Below are 27,201 nucleotides of genomic sequence, written 5' to 3'. Positions count from 1 at the left end.
CAGTTTGACTCATGCTCCTTAGTCAGTGCACAAAGGAACAAAAAAAAGCACAAAAAGGAACAAAATATTCCTTATACATACATATAGCCTACATAAGGAACAAAATATTTTTTTATAAAGAGCTCATGCTCACCAAAGCTGAATTTGTTAAAAAAAATACAGTAAAACTTGTAATATTGTGGAATAGTATTACAATTTAAAATCTTATTTGAATATATTTCAAAATGTAATTTTTTCCTGTGTTGTCAAAGCTGAATTTTCAAAATCATTACTTCAGTGTCACATGATCCTTCTTCAGATATATGAAAACAGTTTTTGGAAACTATGATACATTTTTTCATGATTCTTTGATGAATAAAAATTTCAAAAGAACAGCATTTATTTGAAACAGAAATCTTTTGTAACATTACACATGTTTTAAGGTAATTTTTGATCACTTTAATGCATCCTTACTGAAAAAAAATTCTGACCAACACATTTTTGAACGGCAGTGTACATTCAGTAAATTGCAATATAAGCACTGTCAGAGTGATCAACAAGGTATCTCTTCATTTACCAGTCAAAGACGGAGCAACTTTCTGCTCTTATGCAGGGGTGATAGTAAAAAAAAATCCTGAGCCATGAACTTTCCCTGGGAGGTAAGCGGGCCCTATATATCTAAGCCAAGATATATGCCCTGATTAACATAATTGTCAAGTGGGATCCAGGGGTGTGCTCCCCTATGAGAACATTTTGATAAATAGTCCCTGCTTAAATGATAGAGTCTTGTGACTTTTGTGGATATAAATGGACATCATTCAGACATGAGATGAACAAACCCAATACAAGCCTATATTATAGTAGCAGGTTTCAGTAAGTCAAATTTAAAACCTTTTTAAGACATTTTAAGACCATAAAGATTGAAATTTAAGACCTACGACGCATTTCCAAAAAAATATTCAAATCGAAGAATTCATTTTATTTCAATGAATTCAGTCATTGAAAAAGCATTTATTTAATTTACAGATAAAGCAATCACATTAGTAACCTTCCACACCCAACAACGCGTGTCAGAGAAAAGAACAGAATCAGATATAATTTTTTTTTTTTTTATTGTACTTTGCATATTATACTGTAAAAAAACACATAATTAGTTGATTTCAGTTGATCATAACTAGAGATGAAATGGCATGAACATTTCATTTAATGATTATAGTGACAAAAATTATCACGGTTATCACAGAATCCTGTTCAAAAAGTACTAATACTACACAATGAAATCAATTCACCAAGTTTTATGTCAAAAACCAGCAAATAACAAATAAAATAAGCATCAATATGCACTTTTTGTTTACATAAACATTAAAATAATACCATTAAAAATGATAGCCAGATTTTAAAAGTGTCTTGCAACATGTTATAGCCTACTAACATGTAAGTTACAAGTTCAAAAAGTTTTGACAAAAAAGTTTTTTATAAAAAGATAAACCTCACATATTTCAGACTTTAAATGGTTATTTATAAAAAGAAAGAGTCAAAAAAAGATACATTACTGACATTTACAATGCACTTTAGCTTATCTTTTATTATTAATAGAAAAATTAGGTCCGATTTTCCCGTGGCGTCTGTCATTGCTATGCAACCATGCTCTGCTCTCCACAACGACAAAAAAGTTTTATTGGCTAATGGATTTCCATGGAAAAAAACGAACGCGTCGCTTCAATTATGAGCGCGCTTATTACCGCTTACCGCGCGCCTACATTTGAATGAACTTGAGCGCGCAAAAGACGCGATATATGAACGGCCTGTTGGCGAGCTACCTCAAATCAGGCTCGCTAGCGATAATTTTTTCGTCAAGTTTGATCCACCTTTATCGACAAGTTTGGTGTCTACTGTCTTCCCCTGGCTTCATAACTTGCACTCCATGACTTTGGCTATGTTTCGCGCTGCCAGTGTGGGAAACACAAAACAAATTCGCACGTGGAGTGACTGCTGAATCTATCTGATTGGCCAAAACCCAAGACCAGCCCCTGCCTACCCTATTACCGATTGGCTGAAGTTTACCGGTGTGGTTTAGTGAAAGCAAAGCGCCTCTCACGCGAACGCGAACCTGATTTTTTTTTTTTTTTTTTCGCAGACACGTCTGTACGCCGGAAATCCGGCGTGTCGCCGGAGCGCTATCAGCCCTGCTTATGTTTACTCCGTGCACTGTCAAGGGCTTCATCATATCTGTCGTGGTACCGGTCTTTGCAGCAATTATTTTACCGCAAATACTGCATCGCGCGCTGTTGGCATCGAGCCTGGAGAAATGTAGCCACACTTTTGATCGACTTTTCCACATCTTTAGGGTATTGTGAGTGTGTGTGCTCGCGTCTCATTGAGTATGTGCGCGAGTTTGTGTGTGTGTGCTCGCGTCTCATATGAGAACGTGCGTGGACAGTTTGTGTGCGCGCGCGCGTCTCATATGAGTATGTGCGCAGAGTTCCGCGCGTCTCGTGTGTGTAGAGTTTGCGTGTATGTGCGTGAGCGACTTTAGGCGTGTCGTTGTGCATTTCATATGTATTTGTTTGAGCACTGACGTTGACGAGTTAACCCCTTAGGTATCGAAATCTGGTACCGAAAAACAAGTCATTTTTCGATACTCGATAGTATCGAGGCAATTCGGTCGGTACCTAAAAAGTATCGAACTCGGTACCCAGCCCTACTGTACACATAAGAGACGGATAGATATATTATTTAAGGTTATTTATATTCGTTAGAATATTGATATATGAACTTGTTGTCAAGTAAGCCCCGTTGCGAGCATGTGCGTCTCTCTAAACTTTCAGTGTGCTGCACTGCTCTAGTTGACTTCTGTACTATGTGCATGTGATTGAGGAATGGCATGGATATTCAAGTGTATTTGAATGGCATCTGTTTGTTTTAGTCAAGATTATGCTAAAATATACTTTCCTCAACTATATTTAAGTTCCCTATGAAGAGCCAACCCTCAACTTTGAAAATTCCCAGTTTATTCCCGTTTATTCCCATAAATTCCTGTTAATTCCCTTAAATTCCCATTAATTCCCATGGAAAGTTTCCATCTTTGAAAATTCCCAGAATTTTGCAACCCTATTCAGGAGCACGCAGAAAAAAGGACAATAACAATGAGATGTTGATAAAACGAGTAAAGAGTTTAATAAATCATTATATGAAGAAAATACAAACATTAAAGGGTTAGTTCACCCAAAAATGAAAATTATGTCATTAATGACTCACCCTCATGTCGTTCCAAGCCTGTAAGTCCTCCGTTCATCTTCGGAACACAGTTTAAGATATTTTAGTTTTAGTCCGAGAGTTTTCTGTCACTCCATTGAAAACCTATGTACGGTATTCTGTCCATGTCCAGAAAGGCAATAAAGACATCAAAGTAGTCCAATGTGACTACAGTGGCTCAATCTTAAGTTTATCAAGCGACGAGAATACTTTTTGTGTGCAAAAAGTAAACAAAAATAACGACTTTATTCCACTATTCATTTCCTTCTCTCTGGGCCTCAAGCTATTTCACGTAGTGTTTTAGCGCAGCACGTCTGTGTTGTAAGTCACACGCATCACACACATGACCAGCATCAGCCAATAGTGAACCTACGTGTGACGTACAACACAGAAGTGCTGCGCTAAAACACTATGTGAACTAACTCGAGGCCCAGAGAGAAGGAAATGAATAGTGGAATAAAGTTGTTATTTTTGTTTACTTTTTGCGCACAAAAAGTATTCTCATCACTTGATAAACATAAGATTGAGCCACTGTAGTCACAAGGACTACTTTGATGTCTTTATTGCCTTTCTGGACATGGACAGAAAACCGTACATAGGTTTTCAATGGAGGGACAGAAAGCTCCGACTCGGACTAAAACTAAAATATCTTAAACTGTGTTCCGAAGATGAACGGAGGTCTTACGAGCTTGGAACGACACGAGGGTGAGTCATTAATGACATAATTTTCATTTTTGGGTGAACTAACCCTTTGAGTAAAAGTGAAGGAGAATGAGACAGATCTCTCTCTTTACTGACTTATAAGAGCCAAAGCATCTCAAGAGAAGAAGAGAAGAAAAGTGTCCAGTTTCAAAGATACATGAAAGTATATATTGCATTTCCATGAGTAGAAGTGGAAGAGACACTAGATGTTCTGATGAAAAACAATAAAGAACGAGTAAAAAATTAACATCAGATTCACATCTCTCTTAACAGTGTTATGGTCTCTTCTTCAGCTCTTGAACTTTGCCTTCAAAGGTTTTGAAACCTCCGGTGTGAATTTCCTGGTGCTCTTTCAGTTCATCGTCTGTAGTGAATGACTTCCTGCATTTCACTTCTTCCCAGTGTGAACTCTCATGTGAATCTTCAGACTTGATTTTCATGTGAAGCGTTTCTTACACTGAGGGCAGGAGACAGATTTTTTGGCTTCTGTTTTTCCTTTCTTGTTCACGTCCATCAGATCTAAAAGAAACATTAAATCAAGTGAGTTTCAATGGACTATTTTATGCAAACAACTTGCGAATCATGTCTTACTCATGTAGTTAAAGTAGTGATGGGAGATCTCGAAACACTGCTTCACGAAGCTCAGACACCTTTATGAATCTTTGTTTCAAATCATGTTCAGATTTGTGGTGGTTCAGAGCGTGTATCAAACTGCGAAAGTCATGTGATTTCAGTAAACGAGGCTTCGTTGCCTCATAACCGTTTCGAAATGTCAATGATCTCTGTGAACCCATCATGCAGTTAACCATTGAACAAGTGTATATGGGTTTTGCCTGATCTCTGATCAGTTTTAAACATTTGTAGATGTTTTAATTAGACTTTTGTATAATTAAAAATAATAATAGTAGTGGATAGTCTCTTATTCGCCTGTTTAGTTGAGCAATCCATGCAACAAACAAAAAGAGCCCTGAAAATTTATTAAAACCCACATATTATACATATACTTAAAGGGATACTCCACCTCTGGGAAGATGAATGTGCATTTAAATTGGGTCATTTATGTTGAAGAAATGTGAAATTATTTTTTGAATTTGGAGCTTTCTAGACAGAGAAAAGCCAGAAAATGTATTTTTGGCTCATGTGGATGAAAGACAACAACTCCCAGAATGCACTTGCTTCGCTGCTCTACGAGGCCACTCCCAAACCACGCCTACCGGTTAGAGAGCAGTTGTAAACAATAAAGCTAACTAGTAGGGCTGGGCGATTTAAATCGCGATATTGTTATGCGCATCTCATCAGTAAAGCCGGTTCCTTGATTAGTAGTAAATCACCATCACCTGCTTTCAGATGGAGCGGCATTTACTACAAAGAGCCGTAGTTAACTGACAAGCTGAGCCAAATCACATCAATATCGCGGACGTATCGCCAACGATTTTTAATGCGATATGGCTCAGCTTGTCAGTTAACTACGGCTCTTTGTACACAGCAAAACCTCCAGTGTTAAATTAACACCCCTGGGAGTGTATGAGTCCACACTCAAGAGTGTTAAAGTTAATGAGATAACTAAGTGATTAATTTAGTGATGATTGAGCATTATTGAAGACATCTGATGTTAACAAGTAGAATCGCTGAAGGAGAAAATCGCAAATTGTAAGTTACCATTATTGTGATGGGTGTTTGCTTTAGTTGGGCTCTGAGCCTTTCATGTGTTCGCTACTTTAGATTTTGTTTGACAGTTGTATCTGAGTTAAAACTGCCAGTTGAACAAAGAATAAAAAGTGATTTGTGTTGGATATATTATGACAATCATCATTTGAACTTGATCACTGAGCTCATTAAGATCCTTCTTTCTGAATTCGATTTATGTTGTTGGTTAAAGCATAACTGTGAATCTAAATAAATGGCCAGAATTTTTGATATAATATAAAGGATTTCTTAAAAGTTTTTAAAAGAAAAATCATTATTTTAGGCACACACAGATGTCAAGATTCAGTCTATGCATCTCAACAATGGTGAGGAGCAGAATATTCAATTAGGAAAAGTAAATTACATAGACAATTCAGATCATAATTTATTATATTAGTTATCTCATTAACTTAAACACTCTTGAGTGTGGACTCATACACTCCCAGGGGTGTTAATTTAACACTGGAGGTTTTGCTGTGTACAAAGAGCCGTAGTTAACTGACAAGCTGAGCCATATCGCATTAAAAATCATTGGCGATACGTCCGCGATATTGATGTGATTTGGCTCAGCTTGTCAGTTAACTACGGCTCTTTGTAGTAAATGCCGCTCCATCTGAAAGCAGGTGATGGTGATTTACTACTAATCAAGGAACCGGCTTTACTGATGAGATGCGCATAACAATATCGCGATTTAAATCGCCCAGCCCTATAAATTACATAGACAATTCAGATCATAATTTATTCATACCGCAATGCATGATGGGAGCCATTAATGAGTTGTGATTGGTGGCAGCCACTGCAACATGCTTTATTATTGTCACCATTGTTGTGATCCACAGGCTGATTATTGATGTTTGTGTTTTAAATGAATATGTCTGAACATCTTTTTGATCAGATCAATGTTTATTAAATATTTTGAATTATAAGTAAAGTCCTGATAATCATAGGCTGAAGAATCACAAAACTACTGCTAACAAGTTAAACCAGACTATCTTAATATGTTTCATTTTTCAGATCACAGTATGATTATGTCAAAACATAACCAACACTATAAGATAACATTTTACTTTGTTCATTTAACTGTTATAAATCAATAACAGCAGACAAACAACAGTAAATATTAAAGTAAACATATAATGGTCTAGAGCCCAACTAAAGCAAACTCCCATCACCTTAACGGTAACTTACAATTTGTGATTTTCTCCTTCAGTGATTCTGCTTGTTAACATCAGGTGTCTTCAATAATGCTCAATCATCACTAAATTAATCACTTAATTATCTCCTCAGCCCTAAATGCCGCTCCATCTGAAAGCAGGTGATGGTGATTTACTACTAATCAAGGAACCGGCTTTACTGACGAACTGCGCATATCAATATCGCGATTTAAATCGCCCAGCCCTACTAACTAGTGTCCGTGATTCTGCCCGGGTTTTTGAGATCGCGTCGCACAAAATGTCGCTACAGTCGCCATTCATTGTGTTTACTGTGGCGAGCAGGACGAGACTAGGGCCGCGGGAGAATGACGCGAGGCCGGTGGCGTGATTACTGATGAGCGGCGCCTGTGAGACGCACCGGTCTCGTGGGCTATCTCTCATGGAGGAGCGGGTATTTTCTTAGCAATGGTAAAACGCACATCAACCGATCACTTGTTTAGCGTTCATGTAAACACTACATTCAGATTCACCAATCGGAATGAATTCAGTTAGATTGAAATAAAAGGTGTGCATGTAAACAATGAATGGCGACCGCAGAAAGCAAAGCCGAATCCCGGACATTTTGGACGATCTCGACGGCCGGACATGCAGGTTTCTGCCAGTGAAATCAAACGCACTGGCACTGGTCTGTGATAGGTCTGTTAGCGCATTAGGTCCAACCTCCTATGGGCGGGTTTGAAAGGGTGGGAACTAGTGCTTGTAGTCTCAACAGAAATCCCCCCCTCTTACACTTCCTCCTACAATGACGCAAAATGACGATTTTTGCATCATTGTGGGAGGAAGTGTAAAAGTTAAATAAGGCATGAATGGTCAAGGCATGACCATGACCATTCAATAGTATGACTGGGTTTCTAACAATGCAAAGCTCCATTAATATTTATGATATTAGATGATTTGTTGATTGCATTTGATTGATTACCCTCAATAACACATTTGCAATAGATTGTAAAAGGTGTTTTTATGCATGTTTGGCCTGAGTTTTTTTTTTTTTTTTTTTTTGCATTTACACTGTCCTGACCAGCGTGTGACGTTTTGAACGCTTTAAAATAGTGAATAATTTTTTACAAAGATTCAAACCTTTGAAAAGCTGAGTTTTCATGATCTCAAACAAACTTAAATTAACTAGGGGTGCAATAACTAATTGCTGAAGTCGATCATAAAAATAAACAATAAGTGAAGTTCACAAGGTAATTTGGGGAGAAGTGAACCCATCTAATATTCACCTCGCTCTGACATCAGCTGTTCTGGCGTCCCTCCACCTCCCCAACTCCACCTGCATTATTTAGGCATCTTTCTACTATACTCATCATCCAAGCATTATTAGTCCCACTGGGGGGTGTACAGATGGTGGACAACCAAAATGCCTATTACCGCCGCGCCAGCCGCCGCGGCGAAATCACCGCGGCGAAAATAAACCAGCCGCATTTCAAAGTCGTTCCCGAAATGACCGCCAGGTGGCGCAAAGGGACATTGTGCAAAACAGCAGCAATTGCCGCATTTTAAAATGTAAGTGGGTTAAATATAAAACCCTAAGCCTAATAGGCATATTTTTCATATATATAAATAGGCCTATTAGGCTACAACAGAATAGAACCAAAGATAGAATAAATTTTAGAACTGAAAAAATAGAATCAAAAGTTACAAATAGAGACGATATTAGGAGCAATGACGCGGAATATTTTTACTATTCTATTGAGGAATTAGATAAATGAAGAGCTCTCGTGAGCGATACAATTGCATAGTAATTTATAGTGATTTCAAAAGCAGTCCTTAAAAAAAAAATACATGGAGTAGTGTGGCATAATTTTTGAGAGATTACTCGGAACGCGTTTTAGTTAAGATCCTGGTTTCAATGCCCTTAATGTATATAGGCTTGGCTACTGCTTTAAAAAAATGTCACAACGCGTTTTGAGATTGTTTTGAATTAAACATTGAAGTTTAAAATGTAGTGTTTTGGCACACCAGGCCGAGTGGCGTTACGCATTGTTCAAAAATCAGGTTTTATTCTGGCATGTTGAACTGGCGTTATATATATATATATATTTTTTTTTTTTGATTTATTAGATTTAGATTTTAGATTTCGTTAGATTTATTTTTCTCATAACAGCTAAAATAACTAATATATGCCTTGTCTTAATATGACTTACTTAATATAGGCAATAGGCATATAATAGCCTATATAATAAATTAGCAAAACTTGGCCACTAAATATTTAATTTTCAATTATTTTAATTATCACAATTAAAGTTTTAATTTTATTAAATTGAACAAGCGCAACAATCAGCATTTAATCAAATATTCTAAAAGATGTATTATTAATAATAATGTTATTTCAACATAATATTTCGTTTTTTCGACAATGTGTGCGTGCAACAAGCAAGATGTGTAGCCTATTTGTAAATCCGGTGATGCGTGCATTGATTTTTATCAATAAACTAGTGTTTTCTGACAGTGTCGACTACAAAGATGAAGTTGACGATCGCCATATTTGTAGTGAACGCACCTAGAGAGAAATGCACATATAGACATAATCAGAGAGTAGCCTTTTTCTTTTCGTTTTGAATTATTTCGTTTGAAGACATTTCAAGCTTTGTGTATTTGATGTATTTATCATGTCTGTGTAAGGCATACGCTGAGTTTTGTTAAGTTAGGAGGATGAGATGCGCTCCAGCTGACGTGCAATGCAAGTGACCGCGCGGGCGCCTCCATGATTAGTGTCTGTTATATTTGCTTCTCTTACTTATTTAAATACAGGCAATTGGTTGATGAAAAATTGATTAAAATTAAGATACAATTTATAGAAAACGAAATTCACTTTAAAGAAAGGTTTTCTACTAAACAAAACGTAATGAAGTGGTAAAAATCATGTCTGACCCACTCCATATCCATCTCTCGATATAATGCATCCTATCTTACTCGTGCTGTTCACTTTTCATATTCAACATAGATGGAAAAAAATAACATTATAATATTTTAACAAATATGATACTAAATGATATTATTTAATGGCTACAACAGTATAGTAGGCCTATAGACTTTTTTTTTTTAGAATAGAATTTTGCTGTGCACTTGCATATTAGTGTCAGCTGGGAAGGAATATACCAGACCTCTTGGAACTTTAATTGAATACATAGCGTTGGTAAAGCATACTGAAATTACATCCCTACAAATTTATTAGGCCCTACTGAAAATAAATGTATCGAATTTAAGCAAAGTAGCCTAAATGTTAAGACTGTAAGCCCTTTGCTTTTTTACGTAGCCTATAAAGGACTCTTATAGCCGACTTTGTGTTAATTTAATTTGTAGAGGTTTTTTTTTTTAACTCAAACATTAACACTGAAATAAATGAAACTAAATGATTGTAATTTTTTTGGCACACCACGACGAGTGGCGCTATGCATTGTTCCAAAGCCAGGTTTTATTCTGGCATGTTGAATTAGTGTTCGACAAACGCGGCGGCGCGTTCATTTGAATGAAGAGCGTTTGAGCGAACACACACTGGAACGTTAGGCCATGTCACAACGAGTGAATCGTGGCCGAGTGGTTGAATTTACGTTACGATCATTTAGATGACACGGGTTCGAATCCCGAACTAACTTGGACTACTGATATTTTTATATTAGCCTATTAATGCATTAATGCGTTTAAACAACAAACAATAAAATCAGAACCAGTATTCTGTTGCGTTCATGGTTCCAGTGGCAGTAATGCATCCACGGCTTTTCAAAATGTCACAAAGCGTTTTGAGATTGTTTTGAATGAAATATTGAAGTTTATAATTAAGTGTTTTGGCACACCACAACGAGTGGCAAACTCTTTGTTTTGTTTTGCAAACTCAGCTAGCCTGTGGGGGGTTTGGAGAAGGCAATAGTTGCTTTATCGTGGGGGTGCAGGACAGAGGTGTTAATGTTCCGTCTTTCATATGGAGAGTGTCGGAGCCAGCCTGATGAGCAGGCAAAGGCTAAATTCTTTTAAGGATTAATCTCAAAATCTCCAAAAGTCCATAGCCTATGTACAGTAGGCCCTATATCTTATTAAATTATATATTGTAGTTTTATTGATTGTATTTAAAGGTTTTCCACACACAATTTCAATTTAGCAGATACAGAGCTCTTTAATTCGCGACCCACCTCGTTTTATTGTAAGGTGAATTCAGCAAGGCATGTTGTATCTTTGAAGGAACAAAAGCTATTTGTTACTGCCACTGAAACCATGAACGCAACATAATACTGGTTCTGATTTTATTGTTTGTCGTTTAAACGCATTAATAGGCTAATATAAAAATATCAGTAGTCCAAGTTAGTTCGGGATTCGAACCCGTGTCATCTATATGATCGTAACGTAAGTTCAACCACTCGGCCACGATTCACTCGTTACGACATGGCCTAACGTTCCAGTGTGTGTTCGCTCAAACGCTCTTCATTCAAATGAACGCGCCGCCGCGTTTGTCCAACACTAATTCAACATGCCAGAATAAAACCTGGCTTTAGAACAATGCATAGCGCCACTCGTCGTGGTGTGCCAAAAAAATTACAATAATTTAGTTTCATTTATTTCAGTGTTAATGTTTGAGTTAAAAAAAAATCCTGTACAAATTAAATTAACAAATTTTTTCGATTTTTTCTTTCGTGATTTGTGTGGATGACACACAGCGACATATACAGTATTATCAGCTGTATTATTAATGCTTAATTTCGAGAAAGACCCGCCGCGCGCAGTGAGGGAGACCAAACTTAGTAAAAAAATATCCAGCACGAGAGAGGCAAAGAAAAACGCCTGTTCTTAATTTATGTTGCTTTGAACTTTTTTCGTTTTGTACCGTTTTGATTTTTTAATTTAGCTGCAATTTCTTTGACAATAGAAATTTAAAATGTTGCAAGAATAAGATTCTGTGTTTCTTATTTTGCATCACAAAGGGAATAAACTCTATCGATGCAACCCTGTTTAAATAAATAAACTGTCCCGACACTTTATTCATACCTTGAAATGTGCGATGGGTTTTCAAACTTAATTAATTTTCTTTTTCTTTTACATTTTCATTGTTTATTTTTTAATTGAAAGTAATACTGTATTGAAAGTATTTTTCTGATTTGTTCGATCTGTTTTGAAAAATGTCTTCCGTTGCTATGGCCGGGTATCACTGTCAGTCATCTCAATCTCGTGAATGATTCACACACACAAAAAAAATAATTTAGCAGATTAAAGACGAGCTTCATCATCTTCATTTTCTGGTGCAATCGGCTGACAGTCTTCCTTCATCAGATGTGTCGTCTTTGCAGCGGCACAACTGGAATGTTGCAAATTTATGTTGTAATGTACAATTGATAATTAAACAAGACGATTGACTTTAATAAACAGATGCATTTTTACGCATCAAGAACGGAAAAACATAAACACTGTCAGCTACACTGAGATTCGATCTCAGATCGTTTGAAGCTCCGAGAGGCTATTGTTAATGCATTGACCACAGAGCTATGGTCTGAATAGCCTAGGCCTACCACTGTTTGTTCGGTATTTGAACCGATTTGAATTCGGCTGTTTTAAATGTATTTTTACATATTTTGCTTTCGTTAATGTTAACCAATTCTGTTGTAGCATAATAGGCCTATATTTTTTGCCTAAAAGTTTGTTTTATTCTCTACTTTGTTTGTTTATATTTTTACATATTCAATCAGTCTCATTTTTGTTCAAATAATGAATTTATTTAAAAAAAAAATTGTTTTTTAAAAATAAACAGATAGGAAACTTACCTTTTAAAATGCCGCAGTTGCTGCTGTTTTGCCCTGTCACTTGCGGCACCCGGTATAGCCTAGTCATTTCGCTTCGACTTTGAAATTCGACTGGTTTATTTTTGCTGCGGCAGTAATAGGCATTGTGGTTGATTATTTATTAAATAATTCAATTGATAATCATAACAACATGTAAGCCTATTTAATTCTGAATATAACAAAGAATGCTTAAACCGACTAACATCGGTTAGTAACTGCAAGTCCTGAAAATGTTTTAATTTTATGTAAGTAAATGACAAGTAACCTATTGACATAGCCTTTCTAAATTATAGAAAAACTGGGCACACACTTTTAACGTGTCTACTTTGTTTAAATTTAATGAATTTGAATTCGTTTAACCACAATATTTATCTTGAATTTATCTGTGGCCTCTCAGCTCAGATTACTGCCGCGGCAGATTACGTCATAAAGAGAATAAACTGACACTTTTCAAAGTCTGTGATTACAGCGCCACTCAGCGGTAAAAGGCAGCAAATACACATCCCAATTTTGCCGCCGCGGGAACGGCGGCGGTAAAAGTCTCATTCTGGTTGTCCACCATCTGTATCTAAGCTCGAGTTGAAGCTGCTTCCATAGAAAAACATTTCTTTGGCCAAAACGCATCTGGAAATGAATGGTGCATGGTGAGCATGTGAACCATGTTATTGGAAATGATCGAATTTTTTTTAAATGTATTATTAATTTGTGTTTAATTTGCTCAAATTGCTTTTACGTCGTTTAGCCAGGCAACAGACAAGTAAACAATCCTGAGTGGCGATGTCACTACACACTAGTGATGTTACATTTGTGAATGAATCGTTATTTTTGAAAGAATCTTTTTGGTGAACGAATCGTTCTTGTTCACGTAATAAACTGACTCATGTTTCTCGTTCACTGAAATCCCTCCCTCCACTATTAAATAGGGCCCTATAAAATCTGTTTTATTTTTTTTCCCACATTACGTTTTTTCCATTTTCATTATTGCAAATTCCATTTTTTCCGTTTTCATTTTTGGGAATTCAGTTTTTTTTTTACCGTTTACTGTTATTTTAGTCGTAAAAAGAGTGCTTTTAATGTTAATGATTAAAATGTACCGAAATAAAATAGGAATGACCTTAAATTTATTGAGGTAACAAACATCACATTTACTCAGTACTTTTCAGTAACAACAAAATATGAATGGTAATGAGCTTTATACTGTCCAGTAGAATAAATTATATTCGTTTATATAAGTTTAAATAAAATGAGGGACGAGGCCGGTGGCGTGATTACTCTAATGAGCGACACCTGCGCGACGCACTGGTCTCGTATCTCTCACGGAGGAGTAAAACAGTGAAAAATAAAGTAGGAGCGACGACAGTGAAGAGTAAGAGAGGAAAGGCCTGAATTTGTGACAGCAGTCGTCCGTGAGGGGCTGCTGTCTTTTAGTTTCATTTTTTTTATTTTTTTTATTTTTATTATTAAATATATTTGAATGTTTGCCGGTTCCCGCGTCCTTCTTCCCATAACATCTGAACTGCGTTGCAACTTATAAAAAATCATCTTTTCCATACTGTACATTAAAGTGCATCAAAAACAAGGCAAAATACAGCAAGTAGGGCCTTCTTCCTGAGTTATGAAATTTGGGATGCTCATATTGACCGTTTAACCATTAACCGAAAGTAAAAATTTTGACAGATTAAAGGCCTGTTCACACCGGGACGAATTTCGCACGCGATATTCGCCGACGTTTAACGTCTCGTGACTAAACAAAGGGCGGCAATGTGAGTGTGCACACCGACGCGAAAAACGTCAACCGCATAAAAGCGTCATTTTTTTTAAAACGCCTCAGGTTCGTTTTTTTGGTTTGACGCGCCGCGTTAAAAACTGTCCGACCAATGAGATTGCCGCTTTTGATGCAAAGATGCAAAGCAAGATGAATGTAGAGCTGCTGCTCTCGTTGGTGTCGGAACATAAAGAAATATGTGACAAACGCGACAGCGACTAAAAAAACAGGTATTTCTGTTTTACATTAAGCGCCATCTAATGTCAGGGAATGAATTTGCATGTTCACTCGGCTCATCGTCAGCGAAAATCGCTTGGGTGTGAACACAAAAAACACGTTGAAAAACGCTGGCGAATAACGCGCGCCGATATTCGTCCCGGTGTGTATGGCCCTTAATACTATCAGTTAAACGGTTTAAAATGTTTTTTTTTTTTTGCTTCTTTTTTTTTTTGCTGCATTGTTTAAAAATAAAATACTATATAGCTTATATTTATTAACTCACGGAACGCGTCGACACGCGCAACCACACTCGTGACATGTGCCTGCAGACATTTTTTTTCCGAACAATGTAAGCAAAATGAAGCGAGCGAAAAGAAGCACTGTGTGGGATCATCTGGTGGAAAGCAAATGAAAGGCACTTCCCGAAGCTGGCCACTCTAGCGAGACGTTACCTGTGAATTCCCGGGACATCTGTCCCATCAGAGAGGGTGTTTTCTGCCACGGGTCTAACTGTCAACAGGCTGCGCTCCAGACTGACCCCACATCATGTTGATATGTTGCTTTTTTTTAATAAAAATTAGACAAGGTGTTGAGGTAGGGCTGCTATTTTTATTGAACGAAAAATCTTAGTCTAACGGAAAAAAATTGCCGGTTTTTGAAAGCTTCGTTCAAACGGATTCAGTGTTTTATTTTTGTCATCATAAGTTAATTTGTTAATTATTTAAGTTTAAAAAATATATTTAGTGTAGGCCTGTTTTTTTTAAATGAGCATCCCTATATGAAATTAAAGTTGACTTTGTCATCATGAAACAGCCAAGTTGAATGCAACAGCAGTAATGCACATATGTATGGATGTGGTGGCCTTAATAGCATTATCATTGTACTTCTTGTTCTTTCTTCACATGGCTTTTGGATAACAGGTGGTCAGTGCATGTATTTTTGCGCTTCCAGTCAACGTAATGTTGACAAAACTTACAAAACAAGAGTTCGCCTGACACATAAAAGTCACGTGGGAACACTGGCTGCATGGCGTTTGCGTGGCGTTTTCCATGTCTTTGCACACCATAAACGTGTCTGACGTGGCGCTGCTGCTGCTAGGTGACATATGATAAGCCTCATTGCTAATATATTTGACATATGGGGAGAGAGTTGTGGTAAAACACGATTTCACTTTTCTAACTTTAGTTAGTGTGTAATGTTGCTGTTTGAGCATAAACAACATCTGCAAAGTTACAACGTTCAAAGTTTAAAGCAAAGGGAGATATTTGCATTTAAAGACATCAATTTCTAAGAACTACAGAAAACGGCCGATAAGGACTACACGACATTCCTGCGGGCTTGCTGACATCACTAAGCCCAATATTTACATAAACCCCTCCTCTGGGAACACAATACATAAAGGGGGCAAGGCCATTTTATGTTCCTTTGGAAAAGAGTTGTTGTGGTAGTAGAGTATCATTGCTGCTATGCCGTCGAAACGCTGTTTTTTACCACTTTTAGCATAGCTTAACATAGATCATTGAATCGGACAGGACCATTAGCATCTCTCTCAAAAAAATTAACAAAGAGTTTCGATATTTTTCCTATTTAAAACTTGACTCTTCTGTAGTTACATCGTGTACTAAGACCGACGGAAAATGTAAAGTTACGATTTTCTAGGCTGATATGGCTAGGAACTATACTAATGATATGACGCAGTGCCTGGAAATAGTCCCCAGCTTGGTAACTTCCAACGTGACCGGGACTAAGTTTGTCTAACCTATTAGACCTATTTTCAGGTGCTGCGTCATATCATTACGCCTGCTGGACTCATGGTACGGCAGCAAAGTTTCTTGATTATTACGCAGGAATGAGAGTATAGTTCCCAGCCATATCAGCCTAGAAAATCTCAACTTTTAATTTTCTGTCGGTCTTAGTACACGATGTAACTACAGAAGAGTCAAATTTTAAATAGGAAAAATATCTAAACTCTTTGGTCATTTTTTTGAGAGAGATGCTAATGGTTTTGTCAGATTCAATGATCTATGCTAAGCTATGCTAAAAATGGTACCGCCAGACCCGGAGATCGGCTGAATGGATTTGAAAACGCTAAAACTCAACTGTATAACTCTGGGGATTTGTAAAATGAGCCTATTTCCAAAAAAAGTGGAGTATCCCTTTAACTTTTTCGCCAACGAAAGCAGAGGACGAGTAGCTAAAATATTAATTATGGAAGAAAACCTTGTTCTTTGGTCATCTGAACCACTAATTTTGACTTATTTTATTATTTTAATGAGTAAATTAGGCACACATTTTAATGAAACCAAATAATTTTTTTGTTACAAGTAAATATTTTTGTTGACTTAAGACAAAACACATAAGACACTATTTTTCGCCCCCCCTGCTGGCGTATTTATGTAATATGAAGAAATTGTCACCGAACGAATCAATGAATGAATCATTTTTGTGAACGAACTGAAAATGAACGATTCGCTGGAAAGAATTAAAATTTCCACCACTAGTACACACACACACACACACACACTACCATCACGGTTCGGCACGGTTAGCCAAGTGTGCTGAGAGTTCAGGGCCGAGAACGGTTAGTAATTGTGCCGTGCCGTAACAGCTCAAGTGGAAACACAACTGGAACCTTTTCTGAAGGTGGAAAAACAGCTTTTGTTTCTCAGCACATAAAGATGAACAACTTACCGTGATCTCAGACTGCGGTGAGGTGGTTTCTCCACTGCATGGATCTTCATGTGTCGCTTCAGGTAAGTTTTAGTAGAGAAACTCTTTCCACACTGATCACACGTGTGCGGCTTCTCTCCAGTGTGGATCCTCTCATGTATTTTCAGAGATGATGAGTTATTGAATCTCTTGTCACAGTGTGAACACTTGTAAGGTTTTTCTCCAGTGTGGATCCTCTCATGGGTTTTCAGAGATGATGAGTTATTGAATCTCTTGTCACAGTGTGAACACTTGTAAGGTTTTTCTCCAGTGTGAATTCTCTGGTGCAGTTTTAAATGTTGAGCTCTAGTAAAAGTCTTCTCACACTCAAAGCACATGTACTCTCTCACACCAGTGTGATTTTTTTTATGTGCATGTAAAGTTTGCAGCTGTGAAAAACTCTTTCCACACACAGAACATGAATACGGCTTCTCCTTCGTATGAACTCTCAGGTGTGTCTTCAGGTGTGACGTACTAAGAAATGTTTTCGCACATTGATCACATGTGAACGGCTTCACTCCAGTGTGGATCCTCATGTGAACATTAAGGGATGAAGATCGATTGAAACTTTTCCCACACTGATCACATGGGAACGGCTTCACTCCGGTGTGGATCCTCATGTGAACATTAAGGGCTGATAAATCACTAAAACTATTCCCACACTGATTGCATGTGAACGGCTTCTCTCCGGTGTGAACTCTCATGTGAGTCTTAAGAGCGTTTTTGTCTGAGAATCTCTTTTCACACTGATCACACATGAACGGCTTCTCTCCGGTGTGGATCCTCATGTGAATCTCAAGACTTTGTTTGGTTGTAAAACTATTCCCGCATTGATCACATGTGAACGGCTTCTCTCCAGTGTGAACTCTCATGTGACACACAAGATTTTGTTTGCGTGTGAAACTCTTTCCACACTGAGTGCAGGTTGTAGATTTATTGGCTCTTCTTTTCTTTAAAAATGTCTTTTTAGTCTTTGAGCGACTCAAGGGTTTTTCTCCAGGTTTGACATGATGTTCCTCCTCCACTTCACTCAGTTTTTCACTCTCCTCGCTCTCTTCCATCAGGTCTGAAATCAAAGAAAAATTAATTTTCTAAATAATCAAAATAATTAAAAGAGAGAAATATGGAGTAAATGGAGATAAAAATTATCTCAGATGTAACAGACAACTGTGATAAAATATCACAATAAAATAATAATTTTTGTCTTTTTATAAATTGATTAAACGTCCCTAAAACTTTCCATGAATGAGGTACACTGATTTTGTAAACATTATATTTTGACACCAACTTTTAGATTGATATATAGTTATGTTAAAAAATACTTAAACGTTTTAATTATTAAGGGCCGTTCAAGATACTTCCATTGACTTCACAGTATGTGAAAGTGTGACACAAGAAACACAAGATATTTCACTGCGAGAAAGAACACAAATGTTTGCAGTAAAGCGGAGTAGATTGTAAATTTGTAAATTTTGGAATTATTGTTATTTGTTATATGTTTGTAAAAATATGCACAAAATTCAGGTCAAATTGCTACAAATTATAAACCATATATAAATAAATGTAAAATAAAACAGTTCAAATTAGTGATGTAAACAGTTAATCGATTATCGATTAATTGTGACAAGATTTTACTCGATTAAATTAAATTAATTGTCGGCTAATTGAACTTTGCGAACGTGACACGAGATTCTCGTGGGCGGCGAGAGACCCGACACAAACTTGACGCGGCAAAAAAGAAACCAAACATGAGGCGGTCAAAACGGAGCAGTGTTGCCAACTTAGCGCCTTTGTCACTATTTTTAGCGACTTTTCAGACCCCTTTAGCGTCAATTTTTCAAAAAAGCGACTAGTGACTAATCTAGCTACTTTTTGAACAAACCTCAGTAACCTCCAAATGTTGCCAGGATGAGTCCTGCGAGCGCGAGGTTTGCTTTCTCCTTGCCGTCACACACCTCTCTCTGCGTCTACCCTATTCTGTGAATGGCTGAGGGCAGCAGCACGGCAGCTAACAGACGTGAATGAGCAGAACGCAAGTACGCCGCGATGACGTCATGAATATGCTAATTGACGCATGATGTCATCTAGCGACATTTAGCTACTTTTCGGGGAGGCATTAGCTACTTTCCTTTGAAAATAGTTGGCAACACTGAAACGGAGTGGAGTGACAGAGCTGCCAACTCTCATGCATTCACCGTGAGACACGCAATTGACACTTTTCACACGCTCTCACGCCACACATCCATTTTCTCACGCACAGAAAAATCGCGAAGCAAAGAGGACACGGAGACCGACAGACAAGACAGAGCAGGTTACTTGATGATATAAAAAAAAATCTCAGCTCTCAGATTGTGTCAATTTTATTACGAAATTCAAACAATAAATACTGTTTTGCCGCTTGTAAATGTTACACGACAGATCCCTAGCGCACGTGAACCGATCATCTCTAGCTAATAGTAAAAAAAAAACGAACTCTGTTGAAAGATACAGTAGGCTACAACTTACCTAAATGTATATTCCTCATACATAATATCGATCAATCAGTGTTTTTCATCAGCGTGAAGAGGTCAATAACACAGCTGGAGAACAATTATGTCACATTTACCTCAGGAAAGCCATTTAATTAACATAATATAGGCTATAGCACGTAGTTGGCAGAAAAAAAATAGCTATAGAGAGTATTTTGCTAAATATGTGCTCTATATTACATATTTATTATATTTTTACTTATATCATTAAATAAAGTTGTTATTATAATAAAAAAAACCGCATTATATTTAATTATTTTTAACCTTAAATATTAGCCTAGTACCAACTGATAGGGCTCTGTTTACAGCATTAGATGAGTTGTTTTTTTTCTTGAGAAAAATTAACCCTAGGCTATCTTGTGTAGCCTACCTAATATTTAGCCAAATGAGTAAATATTAAATCAAATCACAATAATTGAATTGAAATAATAAAAAGCGTATAGCTTACCAGAAATTGTACCATGTTGTCACTAAACCTAATAAAATTCAGTTCAGTTACTAAAATGTTAGTGACAATCACAATACACTTATTGTGATGCATTTTTTTTACAATTTTTTTTTATGTATTTTAATTTTCTGTGCATAATTTATTTTGCAACATTCATTGCAATAATGTAATTAGATCATTAATGTGTTACAGTTTTGTGTACTGTGCAGAAACTGACAATGATCATAAAAAAATGTATTAAAATAAAGAGCACCACAAAACAATATTGTTTACTAGCCTGTATCAAACTGTATTCATATGTATCTATATTATCATTTATGTATAGGTTTAAAATGGATCACGTGGCTCACTATTGGCTCAAAGTATTATTTACAAAGTATTTATCAGTATCTGTTCCTGTATTAACAAATCTGATCTGCTAAAGATGTGAAAAGAGTATCGGGACTGAATGAACTCAACATATTCTCCTCATGCTCGCTGCTGCTGCACTAAAGTTTATTTCAGTAGGAAGACGCCAGAAAAGACGCACAAGTATCGCTATGATCGATGAAAACAATACAGAAATGAGTCTGTCGCTTAATCAAAGTGTGTAAAGTGTGTGTGATGGTTGTGTAAATATGAGAAATAGGCTACCATGAACTGCTCTCCTCACCTCAGAAGAATCGACGCTGAAACTCAATGAGAGAAAAAACGGCGCGCGCGAGCGGTGACGTCATCGGCCTTCAACGCACGCGCGTACCCCGCCATTGAAATATAAAATAGAATTCGCCTTGGCTACGGCCATAGACAGTATATAAACTGGACACAGCGACCCCATAGGTTTCAACGGAGAGAAGTTGAAGGTTGAAGCACATTAGAAGCAGTTACTTCCTGATTGCCAAGTGTACTGCGCAGACTCAAACTGAGCTTGATGACGTAGATGTGACGTGAGCAACCTGTCTGACAATTGTAAGTCTTCTAATAGCTGTGCCAAAGAAATCTGAATCACCCACCGAATCTTGCAGATACGGCGAGCGTGAACGGCGTGAACAGGAGCAACTTTTGGTACGCATTCTTATTATTTTGTAATTTTGCATAGTATTTATTTATTTTAATATTTAACGCCAGTACGCCATATTAAGTTAATGCATAATATTAAGAAGTTATGTAAAATGATAAATAAAAACAGGGAAAGTAGGCCTACATGTCAGCACAATCTTCCAAAATTATTAAAAGTGATTCAAATAGGCACAGATGCACACATACCATATAGGCCTAGGTGTTAAATCATGTGAGTTTGCCTAATAAATCATGGTAAACTTGAACAGAAACGTTTTTCTTTATTTCTTTATTTCACATTTAGGTTATGTTGCCTAGGACATGTTGTAGATGGCTTCCGACCAGGATGAAAGGGATCACATTCATCTTCATGTAAATGTAAAAATAAATGAATAACGTTAACCGCGATTGACATTGAGATGTTTTTTTTTTCCATTGCCTGTATAATTTCCCCATCCCCCGTTAAGGTATGGCTCGTTACCCATACTTCATATTTAATGAAGTAGAGAAATTATTTAAAGTTCGTGGATGAATGTTACTTCATATGTTTTCACTTGCTACACACCGAATTATTTACAATTCCTCAAAACGTTGTTGAAATATTTTGTTCCGTTGCTTTTATGGACTCTCTATGGGCTTGTCCCTTGACTTTATCGGAATGCATGCCTCCACGTCTCCCCGACGCTCCCCTATTGATTGCGAGTGTGAGCTTCTCCTCCTGTCAAAATGAATGGGAGTCAATGGGATGCTAACAGCAGGTGAAGGCTTGTTAGCCAATGGCGGCTCCCGGGGGTACCTTCAAAGTAATATGAAACCCTGACCCCCTGGGTACGGCAGTTCATTGGAACGAATGCGTCTATAGAGCTGGTAAGTCCCGCCCCTTCCGTAAAACCCCGCTAGACCTCAAAGTTGAAAAACCGTCAATGCAAGTGAATGGGAGAAAATAATTATTTTCTGATCCCGTTTGAATTGTGCCATGAATTGAACATATGTTGTCTGTGAATTTTTTATATAACTCTCCATGTTACGAGTTTGACAGTATATGGTATGATTCTTCAGCTAGCAGTTGTGTTTAAAGACATAACGAGAAAGACTACATGTTGCCTAGTGACGTCACCCCATAAAGTTGGCTTACCCGTGGTTTTCACCAACTTCAACGATTTTGTCCTCTCCCTGAAAGAAGGCGGTGAAGTGCACCAAAGACACAGCCATGTTTAGCGGGATCCGTGAGCTAGTGTCCGTGTGCTAGTGTGTTGACGTTTCAAACGCGTCGAGAGTTGTAGTCCACAAAGTGCTCTCACACAAAGTCTAACCGTATCAAACTTCTACCCACTAAATTGTATCATTCTTTACACGAAAAGTTATATAAAAAATTCACAGACAACATATGTTCACATTCATGGCACAATTCAAACGGGACCAGAAAATAATTATTTTCTCCCATTCACTTGCATTGACGGTTTTTCAACTTTCCAGCGCGGTTTTGCGGAAGGGGCAGGACTTACCAGCTCTATAGAGCCGCCATCTTGGAACAGGGTAGCCCCTCCTCTTTAAAGGAACACTTTGCAAGTGTTTTTTTCTCTACGAAGCTCCCCCTAGTGTCTGGTAGTATAATGCTTTCAAACACTCTGTCGTAAAAAAGAACTGTTGTTCCTCCCCCCTCCCCACGAGCAACCCAGCTGATCATCTGTCAACCCAGCTGAGCAGAGGAACCGGCTATTTCAAAACCAGTTATGTCTACCGAGGCAAGTAAAGCAATACTTTCTTTCCAACTGATGGCGATTTTTTTTTTTTTTATTGTGTTGTCATAAAATACTAAAAATACTAGTATTTTTACCGGGAACGACTGATATGAACGAGGCGAACTACTGCTTTCGTGTTTGTTTGTTTTTGGGAGAATGGGCATGAGCATAAAAAATATATATATATCTGAGGCTAATATTTGTCTAAAGTTATATTAGCAAGGTCTATAGGTTCATCTGGTAGAATGATGGTTTACCTTTGCTTGTCTAAGAAAACATCAGAACGTTTTTTTCTAGCTTGATCATGATATGTGCAACATTTTGCGCGTCAGACGCATTGACTTAGTGACATAAAATAAAAGTGTAAGTTACACAAATAAAACCGACAGAGGAACGGCCAAACAACTACAGAAATCAAACATGTTTGCTAATGACAATGCTAACATCAAAGTTATAGTATCTAGCGTACTAGTAAGCCCGTAACAGACAGAGATCATAATAAAAAAACCTTTACAGACAATAGCAAACATCCTGAGGTCGCAAACAGCTTGAAATTTAAATATTAAACACAGTTTATTCCAAAGATACTTACAAGTGCAACAGCAAGAAGGCCAGGTCAGCATCCGTTTTGCAGGCTTCTGTTTCTCTCAGTTCTCACCATACTGAAAAAGCCGGTCCGATATATTTACTCGAGTCTGACTTCTTGCTCGGTCAGTGTCCCGTTTCCTCTTTCCTTGGTCCTCCGACAAACATTTCCTAGCTTTCTGCTTCTTTTTTTACAGGCTCAGCCATAACTCAATCTATCGTTGCCCTTTGCTTAGACATAGCCGGTACTTGAATGGGGGCGTGTACGTGTGCACTGTGCAGTGCCGTCAAGCAATTCGTTACATCGCGAGACCTGATATCACGCGATACTTCCTGACGCCGACCCGCCGGCCCAAAGTTGCAAGTGAGTTTTTTCCGCTCTCGGGTACCAGGGGGGTGCGAAACCACCACCATTCAACCCGAAATAAGTAATATAACCATTCCACTGACTCCGAAGCTGTTCAGTTAAGGTTAAAAAGTTACCTAGTGTCCCTTTAATGCATCAGCGTCAATGTAGGCAAAGGTCTAATGGAAATAAAATCACCATAAATCGTCATGAATGCAATTTTCTTTTCTTTTTTGGTTCGTTCCAACGGTCAGACATGTATTTATCATTGAGTCCAGAGAAAATGTAAGGTGTTTATATTAAGATAATCTACTTCTTTTTCAAAATATAATGCATAGGTGCTAGTAGGCTTAAGTCATTACAAGCCTACTTAAGTTTATTACATTTACATTTATTCATTTAGCTGACGCTTTTATCCAAAGCGACTTACAATTGCTATATATGTCAGAGGTCGCACGCCTCTGGAGCAACTAGGGGTTAAGTGTCTTGCTCAGGGACACATTGGTGTCTCACAGTGGATTCGAACCCGGGTCTCTCACACCAAAGGCATGTGTCTTATCCATTGCGCCACACCACCTAGTTAGTCACATACTTCCACTTGTGTAAACTTAGAATGAACGATCACTACTTACCTTAGCCTACTGCATGCAAAATGGCTACAATGGTGTAACTATACATGTTAATTTAAACATTCAAATTGTATTGGTTTATTAAATATGATACACAAAGCAATTTGCAGGTGGAAGCAAATCAAAAATTTGAGAGGAACATAATGTGAAAGTTAGATAGTTGAGGTGCCAAAGACCGTTTCATCTTTTCTATATTATTGTCCCGCAATGGGTCTACTTTTGCCACATTAAATAAGTATGTCCCATATAAAAATTTTATATATGGCCATATATGTACTTATATTTTAAATAGCATGACATATATCTATACATATATTTGACTGCAACATATATGAACATTTATGTGTCCAAACATGTGAAGAAAATATTTGAGTTCATCCATATACTGTATGATACCATATATCTGCATATATTACAGTATAGTATTGGTTTCTCGCATATATGGACAACATTAAAGTCCCTGTAAAGTCAAAATTAAGTATGTGTTCTGAGTTTGTCACACCACAGAAAAATGTGTTATTAGCCACCCAGCCAAATTTGAATGATAAAAAAGCCGGCAAGTACATAAAATAAGCTATCAAAATCTTGAAAAAATGAGCAGTAGTCTCTGCTCTCAAACGCTGGGGGTGTGTCCGCTGGCTGCGCTGAAACCAAAGGTTATTATCTGTGCTACTTTGGGCCAAATGTCTGCCATTTTTATATATATATATATATATATATATATATATATATATATATATATATATGTATATATATGTTGTTACCTTTTAAGACTCTGTTTTTAAAATAGGGACATTAGTTTGGCTGTTGTGCTCAGTCACTGGAAAAATAATAAAACCAACATGCAAAATAGAATCGTGATTAAACCGTGAACCATGATTTTCTTGAAAAAAATTGTGATATGATATTTTTTCCATATGGCCCACCGCTAGGGACTCGATTACGGTGGCTTCTGTGCAGCCCAGCATCAGCTCTGTGCCTCTTCTAGTCACGTGAACGTCAATGCTAAACCTGCTAATTATTCACATGAACATCAGGACAGTTTTATGTTAATCATTCACCTGTAATCTGTGCTAATAAAAAAATGTTTCTAATCAATATTCTTTGCTTTCAGAAAAACACACACAAGGGAGGGAAGGCCGTTCTTGTTTGGCTGCTGTAAAGTGTGGCTTCCAAACACTTATTAGCAAAGTGCGTCCTTCTGTGCCTGACCGCGAGCCTTCACAGGAGCAAAGTCCACAATCACCCGGACAAGAGCCGACTCCAGCCACAGATGCGCTTGAGACCGAGCCGATGGTGGATTACACTGAACCAACGACCAGCCCCGCTGTGTTATCACAAGAGCCGACTCAAACACCTGAAGAAGAGCCGACTCCAGCCACAGATGCGCTTGAGACCGAGCCGATGGTGGATTACGCTCAACCGTCGACCAGCGCTGCTGTGTTATCTGGGATCAAGCCGACAGGTAACTGTCTGAGGACATTAATACTAACCCTAACTCACATGTATGCAGAAATGTGTATGTGTGACACATGTATGTGTCAATGTCAGCCTGTGTCCTTATTTTATTTGTAATCCTCACACTGGTTGGTTCCTCTCCTGATCTACACAGGTGTGTTTAGTCATAAGCAGTTCAGTCTTATGCTGTTGTGTGTTTTCCAGGATCCTTTGACTCTCTTTATGAAGTGGGAAAGAAACTGGCATCGGGATCCCATGGTATTGTCCATGAAGGAATTCTAAAATCAGATGGCACTCAAGTATGTTGCTGTTTCTGGATACAGCAAACTTTTTTCCTCATGTTTCCTTCTGTCTTTTTTATTCAAAACATGTTTTAAAAATGTAGTAGTTTCTTTTTGTAACCATTTATAACGTGCATCGTGGTGAGTGGAAGGATGACACCGGGTAAGTTGTTTGCTCTTTTAATAGCGGCAGCTCCAGCAACAGGCTACACTACAGCAACCACAAGACTCATTAATAACACTCCGCCTCTAAGGGGGCACTATTTAACAATAGTATATGTGTGCGGCACTATATTCTACAAAAAAAGATTGTAGATTATCATGTAAGCAACAAAAATGAATCAGTTCACTTACGTTTGCAAATATTTTCTTTATTTTTTAGGTGATCATCAAATTTGTTAAGAAGCGTCAGTTTGATTTCAACGTAAGTTGACACGATTTTGTTCATCATGAAAATTACTATTATGTAGAAAGCATAAGATAAAACTGAAATAGACAATCAAAGCCTTGAAGCATCAGTTGTAAAGTACATGTAAAGTTTGTTGTTTTCTTCTTGAATTTCCCTCACTCTTTAGTCAGGAGGTTTGAGGTTAGGAGTCAACTAACCCTTTGGTCAATCTCTTCTTTCAGACTGGGGATTCCAACCCTTTGTGTCCAGAGGCAGCTATAATGCTAATGGTGGAACATAGCAACCATGCCGTAAAGTTCACGACATCCTAATTATGGAACATCCAGATGTCAGCATAACCTCAGAAATGCAGAAACTCATCGCTGCGTTACGGCACTGCAGTGAAAAGGGTGTTTATTATGAACACATCAGCCTGAGAAAAGTACTCATCAACCCATTCA

General features: G+C 37.6%; 1 protein-coding gene across 3 annotated transcripts; it reads right to left on the bottom strand.

The window, feature by feature from the left end:
• Positions 1-955: 955 nt before the first annotated feature.
• LOC311291342 (uncharacterized protein) lies at positions 956-23,885 on the bottom strand. 3 transcript variants are annotated; one of them, XM_084410317.1, is made up of 4 exons: positions 23,646-23,885; positions 17,280-18,363; positions 3,956-4,455; positions 956-3,238 (listed from the first exon to the last, which is right to left on the bottom strand). In XM_084410317.1, exons 1-3 carry the CDS (start codon positions 23,674-23,676, stop codon positions 4,389-4,391), a joined length of 1,182 nt encoding a protein of 393 aa, XP_084266443.1. In that variant the 5' UTR covers positions 23,677-23,885; the 3' UTR covers positions 956-3,238; positions 3,956-4,388. The 3 variants fall into 3 exon arrangements, with proteins under 3 accessions (XP_084266443.1, XP_084266444.1, XP_084266445.1); XM_084410318.1 differs by lacking the exons at positions 956-3,238; positions 23,646-23,885 and adding an exon at positions 20,926-21,165 and having other exon boundaries at positions 3,818-4,455; XM_084410319.1 differs by lacking the exons at positions 956-3,238; positions 23,646-23,885 and adding an exon at positions 20,907-21,140 and having other exon boundaries at positions 3,818-4,455.
• Between the last annotated feature and the right edge of the window lie 3,316 nt (positions 23,886-27,201).

Source organism: Rutilus rutilus (genome assembly GCF_951802725.1).
Source record: "Rutilus rutilus genome assembly, chromosome: 1".
Taxonomy (NCBI): Eukaryota; Metazoa; Chordata; class Actinopteri; order Cypriniformes; family Leuciscidae; genus Rutilus; species Rutilus rutilus.
The sequence above is the reverse complement of the archived record's forward strand: the minus strand, read 5'-3'. Positions and strand labels throughout refer to the sequence as shown.

What these genes read in the sequence shown, in the direction of transcription:
- LOC311291342 (XM_084410317.1), bottom strand. Translation starts at nt 23,676, where the DNA reads ATGCTGACCTGGCCTTCTTGCTGTTGCACTT. An exon ending in GCCTTCTTGCTGTTGCACTT is followed by an intron (nt 18,364 to 23,645) that starts GTAAGTATCTTT and finishes CTTTGATTTCAG; the next exon opens with ACCTGATGGAAGAGAGCGAG. An exon ending in CACCGCAGTCTGAGATCACG is followed by an intron (nt 4,456 to 17,279) that starts GTAAGTTGTTCA and finishes TGTTTCTTTTAG; the next exon opens with ATCTGATGGACGTGAACAAG.